General features: G+C 44.3%; 1 protein-coding gene across 4 annotated transcripts in view; it reads right to left on the bottom strand.

Moving 5' to 3' along the window:
• Positions 1-7,093: 7,093 nt before the first annotated feature.
• The window catches only part of LOC126548236 (ecotropic viral integration site 5 ortholog-like), a 245,437-nt gene continuing 239,000 nt past the window's right edge, over positions 7,094-13,530 (bottom strand). For 3 of the 4 annotated variants that reach the window (XM_050196387.3, XM_050196386.3, XM_055063227.2), the window contains one exon: positions 7,094-12,996. In XM_050196387.3, the coding sequence (XP_050052344.1) occupies positions 12,721-12,996 (276 nt within the window). In that variant the 3' untranslated portion in view covers positions 7,094-12,720. The remainder of the gene's footprint in view (positions 12,997-13,530) is intronic. The other variant, XR_008609148.2, reaches the window with a different exon arrangement.

Below are 13,530 nucleotides of genomic sequence, written 5' to 3'. Positions count from 1 at the left end.
AAAATACTTCGCTACCTGCGGTGGTTGCTTAGTGGCTACGGTGTTGGGCTGCTGAGCGCGAGGTCGCGGGAATAAATCCCGGCCACCGCGGCGGAATTTCGATGGGGTCAAAATACTAAAACACGTGTGTAATTAGATTTAGGTCCACGTTAAAGAACCCCAGGCGGTCCAAATTATTCCGGAGTCTCCCACCACGGCGTGCATCCTAATCAGATCGTGGTTTTGGCACCTAAAACACCACAATTTAATTTAAGCACCTCACTGGGATGTCCGTGCTGTTTACTTCTTTGACACGGTATACGTGGTTGTAGTAAAAGATTTCACGTCCTTTCTCAAGCGTCGGTGGTCCAAAATGGGCCTCGACGTTTTCGATTGCCTTAAAACCGCAATTTAGAACGTGCGAAAGCTTTCAAACGAGTGCCGCAAAAGCATGCCTCCGTAGCAGCGGCCGCCTCGGTGTTTCGCGCAACTGACACGGTGGCGCTGACGGCTGAGCCGATCGCCGCGCCGCCTGACCATTGCAGGGAGCCAATAGTACTTTGTCATCTTTGGTAGCTTCTTTTCACGCTCGAGCTTCTCTTTCTAACTTCGCCTTTCGTTTAGACGCACCACTTTGATGCGTCCGACCGAGCATTTTCGCATGAATGGATGCTAATTGTTCACCGGGCACTTCGTCAATCCGACGCGACCGCAGGTGTCCAACGGTGGCCGTCCCGATGACTGGCGCACGCTGCCTGGATGGTACGCGTGGCTGGCCGAGAGTGGTGTGTCCCCCAGAGCTCCTCAGCGGGCGGGCTTATGCAAGCTTAACCGGCGGCTCGGGGCTGAGTCGCAGCCCGCGATCAACTTCCTTTTATAGACGCGCGCCGCGTCTGTCTGCTACTAGCGCCAAAGCAGGCGTTCACATACGCATAGAGTTCCTTGTACAAATTCCCTCCTTTTCCCGTTCCGGTCTCGTCTTCCTATTGGCTAGGAGCAACCGTATGTTCTGGGAGGTTCTCGATTTTTCTTTCGCCCCGTCGACGCCGAGTGCGACAACGAAGGGGAGAGGGCGACTCCTAGCGCGGGCGAAGTTACGAGCCCTCCGTCGCCTCTGAGTCATCTTTTTCTACTTCTTTCTGGAAAGTTCGGCGGCCAGTCTGACCTACTTTTTCCGTCGAGCGCGCGCGAGGGTGCGCAGCCACTAGGCAGGAATGGGCCCTGGAGACAGGCCTTTGTGTCCAGCTCTCCAACTTCCCCCTTCACTCTTCCACAGCCCTAGCCCGAACAGTGAACATGTCTTTTGTCCGGGTGCCCCACGGCACGCGGACAAAAGCACGTGTGACGTCTTCTTTCATTTCCTGCCTAGACTCTGCCATCAGACTCATCATCATCTGCTATCGGACTCATCCTCTCCCGCCCAAATTACCATCACGGTAAAGAGTCGAATGGGAGGCACTGTTGGGTACTGCAGCACATCCTTTCTATGAGAAGGACAGCGGCGGAACTAAATGAGAGGTGGAGGGTGGCGTGGTGGTGACGAGGGGCAAGGGAGATTTAGGTCCTCATCCCACATTACATGTTTTAGGTGTTTCCCCCTTGCCCCTCCTCTCCAGACAGCACTGGACAGACGGACTGACAGGAAACCACGAAAACTCTTCAGAGCAAACGCACCTCGCTTCGTAAGAAAGAGGGCCCCGCCGGGGTGGCGGGGAATTCCTGTTTTTGCAGCTCGACAAGCTCTCCCCAAATGATCAGGCTAAACACATGCTGTTACATTAGGCGGCGGGGCCCGTATGTTCGTTCTGGTTTTCTCGCTTCATACATAGCTGTTCTTAGGCACTTTAAGAACAAAATAAAGATAACGTAGGCTATCGCGCGATATTGTTTAACGCATTGCGCATTGTTAATTAATGCCCGAATGACAGGAAAATTCATATTACAGCAAATAAGTGACATTTTGTGCTCTCACCTCCGTAATGCATGCAATTTGTGCAGGGTTACGCAAGTTTAATTTGAGCGTGAATGAGCTCAATGGCACATAAATTGTTTGTTTTAAACAATGATGCCTCCAAATGAGCATCATTTCACAAAGAGAACTTAAATAAGCATATCTATCGATGTGGCTATATACGTGTTACTTCTTTTGATGACTTTCATTTTTACTACTTGTACTTGCAGTACCTCCCAGTGCTACTTGCTTAATATCCTCCCATCCTCCCAGGCCCTATAGTAAATTTTGGTTATACGCTGAAAGTTGTTACGTGTCCTCTAGGGAGCGTTCTGCCGCAAAAATTTTTCAGATCAGCTCATTAATAGCCGAGATAGAAATATTTCAGTGCCGCGAACCCATGATTTCAGCAGGCGGGCTCCACTGCCAAGCAAGGTGCTCTCTCCACTCGCCCCGTCTAGCCTACGCAAGCGAAATTCCTTCCCTGCGGTCTCCCATATCGGACCTCGAGGAACGCGTGACGCATACGTATCCGTCACGCGTTCGTATGCGTATGCATGCATACGTATGCGTCACGGGCTCCGCCTTCATTTTTTTTTTCTGCGCTACGCATTTCCGCCGACGGCGTCGCGCGCGAGCTGTTATCTCTATAGAGCTACTGTATAGCATATACAGTAACTCTAGTTCTCTCGTTCGCGCAGCGCACGATTTTGCGCTCTGTGCACAAGGAAACATGCCTAGCAGTATAATTCAGTGCTACACGAATACTGAGGCAGAACAAGCGGATCACAGAGCGTGATCACGCGCTGGAACACGGTAGAAAATGGCATAGTTTCGGTACCTGCGCACGTGACCGCACGACCGTGGGAACAAGCAGACGAAGCGGAAGTACATCGCTCTTGCTTCGGTGCGAAGTAAAACAAAAAACACGCAGACATTCCGTTTGTGTGTTTTATTATTTCTCTAAACTTCAATTCGTCAATTCAAGCACCAGATCGCACAGATAACAGGTGTTGTCTTCAATAATTCTCGATGTCACATGTCACCACGAGCGACGTCACACTGCGGACACGATTACGTAGGCGCAGGAGCCCGACTATGTACGTCACCGTCCCTCTCTGGGCGGATTCGCCGCGAGTGAAGAGGAAAACGGCGTTCGGATTGAAATTTCAGGCCTTTCCGCGGCGCATAGCGTTGCAATACTTTGCAGACACGATTGTTATTGCATGCGCAATGTATGCCCTGCGCTTGTCAGCTCAAAATGGCCAGACCTGGTGAGGGGCCCTTTAAAGATTGCACTGAGAGTAGTTTCATTAGCAATTCTCATCTACATCCTTAATGAAACCTTCATCCTCCAACAATTTCGCATTAGGTTTCCAGAGTTCCCACTTAAAGTACTTCTTGTTTTCTTTTTTACCAAAGTTTGCAATAACTAGACAGTGGTCATTGAAGGACACAGTGGCACAAGTTCAAGCGACACGTACAGCCTGTCCAATCGTGCATGGATACCACTTTGAAAATGTGTGAATTGCGGACACATACCATTTGCGATAACACTTCCAATATCTTCCAAGTTGTGGTCGTGAAATATATATTCAAGACCTCCGCAACCTTATCTCGCACTGGCAAACCTTTTACACGGTCTACCGCACGACAAACACACGTGTCTCCCGACAAAACTAGTACTTTTCCACAATCGAGATGCATCTGAAAACGGTCAAAAAGCAGTTTTCTCTCTGCAGCCTCTACATTTGGAGCATACGCACAAATGATACGGAAGTTCAGACCACAGTGCAAAAAATCAACAACCAGGAGGCGGCCACTGTGGCACGAAAGGAGCGATTGTGGATGAAAAGCCACCAGCTGTCGGTGCCTCAGCCACCAGCTGAGGCACCGACAGAATGACAAACACAAACATCATAATGCAGACTGTGGGGATGCGCGACTCTCACGCATCCCCCTGATATGTTGTTTTCCCGCACGGCTCGCGTGGCCTGGCGCCCGGGGCGGTCGGAGTGGTACAAGCGCGGTGCGAGAGATGGCGCGAGTGTCGCGCCGCTGCGGGGTAATTACTTGGGTGCGGGCAAGACGAGGCGCTCTCTCTAGGATTCGGGACAGCGAGCGGGACGGACGTGCCGTGCCGCGCGTGCGCCGACCCATGCTTCTGCGAGACCGTCTCGCGTGGCCGCCTTGGAATGCGCCACCGTTCGCGTGACAGTACGCGCGAACGACCAGGCGTTGGGATCCAGCATGGGGCGAACATATTCGCTCGCTATCCGGTCGCGGTGAGTCGGACTTCTAGATTTGTCGCGCGCCCATCGGCATGTTTTGTGGATAGCAACTCGGCTAGCTGGCATTGATCTATGAAAGGTGCAATAAATGCCCTTGTGATTGTTTGCACTACTAAGTTGTCGTTCCTTTGTCCCAAGAGCACGGGAGGAGAACACCACAAGACGGAATGTGGACACCACCCGATCAGTCGCTTCCTGGATATCAGTTTTGGTTTCTTGGATTGCCACTACGTGTAGATTGTTGTAAGAGAAGGCAACTAAGTTGACACTGTCGCCTTACTCCAAGACATCGTACATTCAGAGTCGCTACACGTAGTGTTTAAGGAAGGTGGATCGCCATATTGAGGAAAAAGAAAACTCTATCTTATGGTGTCTACCCTCACAACATCGCAAGCCCTCCACACCCCATTTTGGGATCTAAAGCACGGAATTGCGGAGGTGGTTTCCCCGCCTGCCGTGATTCGGCCGGAATGTTTGGCCAGTTTACAGGACGCTCACCCCATACCTGCCGTTTTAAAACGAGGCTCGTCAGTTTTTTTCTCTTTATTGCATTCAGCCACTGTCGGTTCATCATACGTACACGCAGTGGCGTAGCTCGGTCATCTGGCACCCGGGGCCCTTAGCTTTTAAATTTTTTTACGTTTAGGGTTTTACATTTTTTCCTTTTGGCGCACATACGCAGTAGCCAGATTTAATTATAACCGGTAATGCGGTATGGTATGGAGTAAACGGTTTATTTTACTATAGAACACAGACAAAAGTTGACGGTGCATCGGCTGCACATTGCTATATCGATATATCGTTAAGAACCGGTATTGTTAAAAGTGGGTTCGACTGTATGTGTCACGATGTGGATGGCGGCCACGTGCGAGAAAATTCTGATGTTTTGACATTTGCTTTGGCTTGCTTGGTAGCCTGCTATGCTGTTACTCACTGCGTAGCCCGATGTAGCAGCATGGCAGAAGATCAAGCGAGCCAGAACAAGTGCCAAAACATCACAATGTTATGCTCCCACATCACCATTTGCATCATGGCAGGTACGCCTGCGGACATGTGAAACCATAAGTGGTTTGTAGAAAAGCTTTACTGTAAATTATTTACGGTGCTCTGAGGCTTGCCAGTATATTTCTACAGCTTTGAGGTCAAGGACATCCGTTCAAAGCGAAAAATTAAAAGTAGAAAACTGTTATGTTAAGTAACCAAAGCAGTCAGAAGTGCAGTATTTTTGCAGAATTGTGACAAATTTTGATAAACTCTCCAAACTTCACATTGTAACTTAGTTTCACTTGCCCATAGGTGATGCATAATAAAGCAATAAAGCATTAGCAAGAATTACTGCGCATTATAGTGCCATGGAGGAACTATGTCTTGCCAAGTTCCACAGATCTAGGAATGCCATTGTGCTTGTAGTACAATGCACTGTAAATGGCAAATCAATTCTGCAGAGGCCTGCAAGGTGGAGGAAGGTACATAAAATTGGCATCCACCCGAATTGTAGCATGAAGCTACGAAGGAAACCCATACAGGTTTCTCAGAAAGAAAGCCTCGCAGTTGAAGAAAAATTAGTCCTAGTCTAGGACTCGAACCTGGGACCAATGCATTCCGGGGCGGCCGCTCTACCATCTGAGCTAACCAAGAGGCTAGCCGATCGCAGAGGGAAGGCAAATTAATTGACAACTCGATACACTGGGACACTGAATATGGCAAATCAGTTCAGCGGAAGCCCGCAAGGTGGAGGAAAGTACATGAAAGGGAAAAATTGGCATCCACCCGAATTGTAGCACAAAGTTACAAAGGAAACCTATATGGGTTTCTTAGAAAGAAAGCCTCGTAGTTGAAGAAAAATTCGCCCTGGTCCGGGACTCGAACCAAGGACCAATGCCTATTTGGGGTGGTTGCTCTACCACCTGAGCTAGCCAGGAGGCTAGCCGACAGCAGAACGAGGGTGAATTAATCAACAACTCAAGACATTGGGACACTGAATATGGCAAATCAGTTCTGCGGAAGCCTGCAAGGTGGAGGAAAGTACATGAAAGGTAAAAATTGGCATCCACCCAAATTGTAGCACGAAGATACAAAGGAAACATGTACGGGTTTCTCATAAAGAAAGCCTCGCAGTTGAAAAATTCGTCTTGGTCCAGGACTTGAACCCGGGACCAACTCCTTTCCAGGGCAGTCGCTCTACCATCTAAGCTAACCAGGAGGATAGCCGATCGCAGAGCGAGGGCGAATTAACTTGAGACACTGGGACACTGAATATGGCAAATCAGTTCTCCAGAAGCACCTTTTTTCCCTTTAATGCAGTGCAAAGAAGCTTATCCCTTTTAGGCGTCAATTCTGTTGATTGAAAATGTACTTTTATCGCATTTCTTACATCATAAAAAGCGTACAACTGCAGAATAGATCAAGTTTTCAATACTTTAACTAGTTTTGTCAAGTTTACAGAATGTGAACTCCATGCAAAAACTCGCTACAAAAACGTCAGATATGAGAATATCAACTAGCTATTCCATGTCTAGTAGGCTTGAAAAGCACCTGTCAAGCCACTTAAAAATTATGTCTGGTGCATCACCCTGCTACATACAACGATATACTTGCACTGAGCAAGAATACGTAACTGTCTACCTTCTCACTCATTTTACTAAAACATTTCGCGCATGTCATTCGAACTTGCAACACAATTCCAATCAGAAGTGTTTCAAGATGTATGCAACACATTTTAAATATCATTAGGTATTTTCATCAATGCTTTTGCTGTTGATACACTATCTTGGCATACACAACTGTGTACACATTGCCTGAAAGGGTTAATTACAGAATTCTGAAAACACTGTGCTTCAGTTTAAATGTAGATAAACAAAGAAGAGACCAATTTCTTGCAGCAGTGCTTTATTTTCTTTTTTAACAGAAGCCAGGGTAAACAGGCACGAAAGAGACTCTAAACATGGCAGGAAACAAGATCAAATGACAACATGCACAAATTTTTTTTTTTCCTTGAGGAGGAGGAAGATGGGGTTGTCACCAGCACACTATTACTTTCTACTTAATTCTACGTACAATTGAGGGGAATGCAACATCAACTTGTACATAAAAGAAGAGGTCTTTTGCATCAAGTGCCTCCCAAACTCGAATACTAGACATACTAGGAAGCATACTGTAATATGTGCAACTTGTATAGTGCCAGAGCCTGAAACAATCATGTGCCAGTCATTCCCAAGAGTATATCAGCATCACATTCCCTCATTCACACTGCAGGACAGCACCGTACACCTCACTTAATCATTATGTTGCAATGTTTCACTTTGAAATAAGATCACAAAAGATGCAGCACACTGCAAGACCTAGCCCCTTAAAGCACCCTACAAAATATAGAATAAATAATAACTATCATAAATGTCTCTTTATTTACAAAAATATACAAACAAATGTTACCACAGATCAGTATATGCAATCGTTGCAATAACCTGTACCGAATAACTTTACGTTTATTACAGAAGCTACAAAAGATCGAAATTTAAAACATTTGAAGAATGCATACCTGTCCATTTTGAATGCAAGTATATATAGCATGCTAATACACAGCAAGCATGAAAATCTACAATACATCATTCTTACCACAATTTAAAATGAGTGTATAACTGTTGCAAAAGCAGCACATTTATTGTACATTATGTGTATTAAGTAGTCTACTTTAATACCTTAACATTTCAGGTGACAGAGAAAATAATAATAAAGAGCCCACAAAGTTATTTACAAGAAATATTGCCTGTCTTGCAAAAAGGTATGCTCCATCAATGGATGCACGAGTGTTGCTGTGTTCATAAAATAAGCGCATAAGTGCACAATTTGAATAAAGTAGTGAAATCTGCTTGATTTACATTTATCTTACAACATGTACAAAAACATTAAGTATGTATTTCCTGATATCACAAAAGGCTTTCTGTAAAAAACTGACCTCAGAGAGTATCTTTTTCAAAACAAAACTTGAGTTACGATTTAGTGAAGGAGCTGAGCCTCAAAATCAAAATATGATTCATGCGTCATATAATTCAACCACACTTTTACAGCCTCATAGTTTGCAACATTTAGTCAGCACTGGGACATTTTTGTGCTCCAAAGTGGTATCTGCGCAAAGTAATACATCCTATTTGTCATACATCATTGTCAGACTTTGATTGTGCTAAGTGTGTAACAGTTAAGCTCGTACCTTTCACACATTTGCACACTGCAGATGAACTGGACCAAAACCTTGTGGCATGATGGCCTGCTAAAAAATTCAAGAAATGAGGTCTTGCTCACATATAAAAAGCCATTAGAAATAGCTCTGCATTTGTGATTGAAATCAAGCTATACAGCTCAAAGTTGATACATCAAGTCGCATCTGTGGTTAGTTTAACAAATAAAATTTTACAAATATGAAAAGCACCTTAACTAAATGAAATATTCCTAAATTATTACCTAAACATAGGCTGCATCTCAAGATGTCATACTTTACCCAACATGCAAAACACATGCTTGGAAACAAACAGTTCACAGATGTCAACATGGCTATATGGGAAGCGAATTCATGTTTTGTTTAATAAAAGAAACATAAAAATGCTGCACACGAAGAACTACAGCAGCCAGTCATGCATCACATCACCAAAACGTAATGGACAAACGAGCAGGTGCCTCAGTTTCCATGGAGGACGACATTTACAGAAAACCCAAAAGCGTGCTTAATGTACTGCTGCACTTCTATTGCTTATAAAACAGCACTGATGGGAAAACAAAGGGCAGGAAGTGGTGCAAGTCCATGCACTCTTTTTTTTTACATATATAGCCACAGAAACCTAGTTTCCTGTAAAAGCCCTGCCTCAGCTTTGAAGCCAAGTTCAGTACAGTGTCTAAGCTACTACCACAATGCCTAAAGCAGGTTTCTACAATGCCTAAGCAATGTTTCTAGAAAAAGAAGATATATTGAGGGCCCTCAGCATCTGGTATTTCACTAGAACTGTGCTCCTACATACTAAACACTGAAACATTACTCCAGAATTCACACTTTGCTTGCTAAACTTGCACTTTACAAGGCATTCCACCAACACAATTCCACCAAAACAGGCAGAAGCACATATGGAGGGAAGCAACAGATCCACTTGGTGTACCAGGTCAAAATGATCTTTCTTTTTTTGCACTAACAACAACGTCCCAGATGGTAGCACTTAACCAAAATTCTTTGGTCACTACTCAATTCCATGTTGCGACAGCTTACATTTGTATGTGGCCAGTAAGTGTAAAAAGTCATTATTTTACGTGCTTGGGTGGTATTGAGATGACAATCCTTTCAAGTACAAAAAGATATGCATGAAGCACTCGAAACATACCTCTGGCACAGCTGGGATGGGACGTGAGTAAAAGCCGAGTACCACAGTTAAAGTGTCCAGAGGTCTTTCATTAAAGCCTGTGCTGAATGAGCTTGAACAGTTTAATGGTGCTTTTGACAGAAGAATGGCCCATCCATGAACATACAACAGCTCAGGAGACCATGAACCCCCGATTATGCAGTTGATGATATTCCTAGCACCAAAATTCTCAGAGGTCTTTACAAGATCTTTACAGTGCTGCTAACACAGTCACTGACACACAAAGATAAAGCATGTAACCTGTTTAGTGCAAGGATGACAAGAAATGCAAATTCTTGCATCTGAAGCCATAAACTTGTGCCACTTGCCCAACATATTGAATGCATTTCTGTGAATGGCTTCAAGACAGCTGAAGTGTTGCGCATGACCGCAAAGCTACACACAGCCCGTAAGGCAACTGCAACGCACTTGAAATTTACAATGCTAATAGAAATCATAGCCTTACCAGTGCTGCCAATACTCACTGTAATTTTACACCAACATATAAATCATAATGAAGTCAATAATGCAAGTAGCTCATTTTAGCTATATGCATTTAGTGGCAAAATCACTTTATCCTTAGTGTCGATTGAGCAATGTATACATGTTCAAGTTTATTCTGTTAAATGAAAGTTTGTGATGTAATTGGCAATGAACATTATTAGCTAGCTACGATTTCCATAAACAAGGTTATCAAAAACACAACATATAAGCATTACATTACCTACCACATTATACAATCACTTTAACTAGATATGCAGAGCAAGAGCACTAATTGCTGTCCATATAAAAGGAAGCTAACATGCAGTATCATGCTAGAGGAGAACACGCACGCGTAGGCTTATGCTTCATCCATCGTCAGACATGTTTTCTGGCAGAAGAGCCACACGGCTGCAAAGAGTGCAAGGGTATGTCTCAAACACACTGGCCTACTGGGAAGGTGGGCATTGTTTACCTTGTCACAAAGGATAGCTAGCATGGGTGCGTCGAAGACAACATATTCATACCTGCCAGCTAAGAATTTCTTGTACACTAAAAAAAAATTTGACAGATACTGCTTACAAACTCACTGCTCCTGCTTCTCCATTGGTTCCATTCCAACTGCCACAATGGACAGTGTGTTAAAGGAATTATCTCCTGCACTGTCTACAACAATGTGTTACTCCAGCTGTACAGTGCTCACGGAATGAAACGCGACAGCGAGTATTTGGTAGAACCCAGCATATGTGCAGAGAACTCGAGAGTACCATGTCATGTCGCTATGAATCTGGTCACCAAAGGTGACTCGGACTCCGCTCTAAGTGTACGCACCAAAGTTACGTCGATGTGACACGAACTGCAGCCGGTGGACACGAAAGTATGGGCATTAGTTAGCCCTAAATTGATGCGTTTCATTCCGTGAGCACTGTACATGCAAACGCCTGACACTGCACAAGAATCTCAAGCTCTTGTGCCCCCCCCCCCATTCTAGGCTGGTACATTATATGAACTTGTAGCATTGCAAGCATTACCAAATAATGGCCAGGAGGCATTATATAAAGCCACATATCCCCCAGTAAAAGAACACTCCACTACTACATTGTCAGCAGTGCAAAAGAAAAACGTAGTGCAAGCCCTCTGGCAAGTGGCCATTTTTCCACAAACAATGGCTCTCCATGTCCAATGGCGCAACAGCGTGCCACTTAAGCAGGCATCACATCAGGAATGAGAGCTATGAAAAACATGATTGTATGCCCGTAACTACTGCTTCTGTCTACACTATACTCATACATGGTCTCTGTAAATGAGCAAAGGGCTTGTCAGCATGGTAAAGAATAAGCTGCAGATAGGAAGTTAATGAGCAAAACGAGAACAAGATGAAAGTAGGAGCCAACGTTTCGACAAGTGGACTTGTCTTTTTCAAGGTTTTTGTGACAAGTCCACTTGTCGAAATGTTGGCTCCTGCTTTCATCTTGTACTCGTCTTGCTCATTGTCTTGAATTTCCATCTCCCGCATTCCCTGTGTTTTCCCTGGATATAGGAAGTTAAGCTTTCTGTAAGTCCATGCATAGTCAAAGAGAATGCTACAGGCTTTATGTCAATGGAATGAGCAACATTACAGCATATCTGCTAATAGAACTTTCTGTAAAGAAAAAAAGAGGCTTTCACACTTTAATAAAAATCATCAGTCAAATAAGACTAATAATGCCTACTTTTACTACACAAAAGCAAAATGCATTAGCCATTACATTCCAAACCAAAATAATCCAAATGTACTTTTACATTTCACCTGTAAAAAAAAATGTACCTATAGTTTATAGGTGCGATGATAGATACAGATTTACAACAAAAATAGAAATATTTAGTTCAACTTCATAGCTATTGGTTGCAATAAACAGCTTTGCTTGAAACCCAACAAGCATGTTTAAATGGAGTCCCAACTAATAAAAATGAAGCAATGTGGCATCATTTATTAAGGTAAAGCATGGCAGCATCACTAGACCCTGGGGCTCCCTCTTGATGAGTTCAAAACCTCAGTGAACAAATCACAAGCTGGCAGCACTGTTCGCATGTGACTGTTCACATGCTAAGCCATGACAAAACACGACACATTCGTCAGAACTTCTCTGCTACCCAACAAATCAGCAGTCTGCCCTTCATTCACAGTGGTTGATTAAAAATTCTTTAGCTGTTACCTCTGTCACTAAATTTGGTGCAAGAATATATCATAACATCATGCATGTACTAAACAGACATCTTTACACTCTCGTGTTGAGCAGCATCAGGACAGACCTTCAGAAATCACATTATTTGATTTCCAATGCTGAAGCAGTCTATAACAATGAGTACTTATCTCCGCTGTGCCCCCATTTGCTCTGTCACATTTAAATGGGCAACAGGACTCCGAGCAAGTCTTACTCTTAATCTGTTAAAGCATTCACTGGCATAGAACACAAGATACAGTGAATAAAAACCTCTCCTTCACAAGCAAAGTCAAGACAGGCCTTCAGCAGCAAACAGATCACTCTCAGTACATGATATCATCCCAAGCAATCAACAATAAGCTCCCAAGCTCCATTACGTATATCACAAGTGACCCCTGACCTCAGGGTGAAACAGACAGATAAACTTGGTAACACTAGAGCTCCCCATTGGCAAGCTTGGGCTGCTTGGCTGGGTGCTGGCTGACCGAGAGTTCGAGTCCAAGCTGAAGCAGCTGCTCGGTAACGCTATCTTCCATGAGGTTTGTGCTGCGGCTAAGCCCTCCCACCAGAGTAAGTGGCGGCGAACTGCTCAGTGGACCAGACGCTGCTGTTGCCACTGCTGCTCCAGCCTTCTGTGCATCTGGTTGCCGCAGTCGAGCCACTGCTAGCGCAGAGCTCAAGCGCTTGTTCATTATCTGCAGCTGCATAACCTGCATAAAGGCGTGCAAAGGGCATCGGGCATATGTAAATTCACTTATCTGAGCATCCACAAAAGGGTGAATGTTCCACACCAACTACTGACAAGAACAAGAAGGCTCAATTTAATCATTTTTGCTCTGTGTTTCAGGTCTCGCAGAGTTTTCTCTAAAAGACAACAAGTAATCTGTTTAATGTCAAATTTATTAAATAATATGCCGTGCAATGGATAGACCCAACACTGCTGTTAGGTGTCTTTTGAACAAAAAGTCGCACAAAAAATTGCCTGCTGTTCCTACAGGAAACAAAGACCTTTACGCAAGTTTATCCATCCAGCAGCGAGTTATAAACAGCATTCCAAGAAAGAATATGCACACAAAATTTTCAATATATTCACTGTGTTCAACGTTATACAGCACTCTATTAATGCCTTTGAAGTTCACCTTGTGATCCCTTTCCCGAATAAAACAAATATAAATTGACCTGAAATCCAATGGAATTTTGTATGGTGTACAAAGATGGTCGGTAAGCAAATGGAAAGAATGGGA

This window comes from Dermacentor andersoni, chromosome 1 (assembly GCF_023375885.2).
Source record: "Dermacentor andersoni chromosome 1, qqDerAnde1_hic_scaffold, whole genome shotgun sequence".
Lineage (NCBI taxonomy): Eukaryota > Metazoa > Arthropoda > Arachnida > Ixodida > Ixodidae > Dermacentor > Dermacentor andersoni.
Note: the sequence above shows the minus strand (reverse complement) of the source record. Positions and strands in the feature narration are given on the sequence as shown.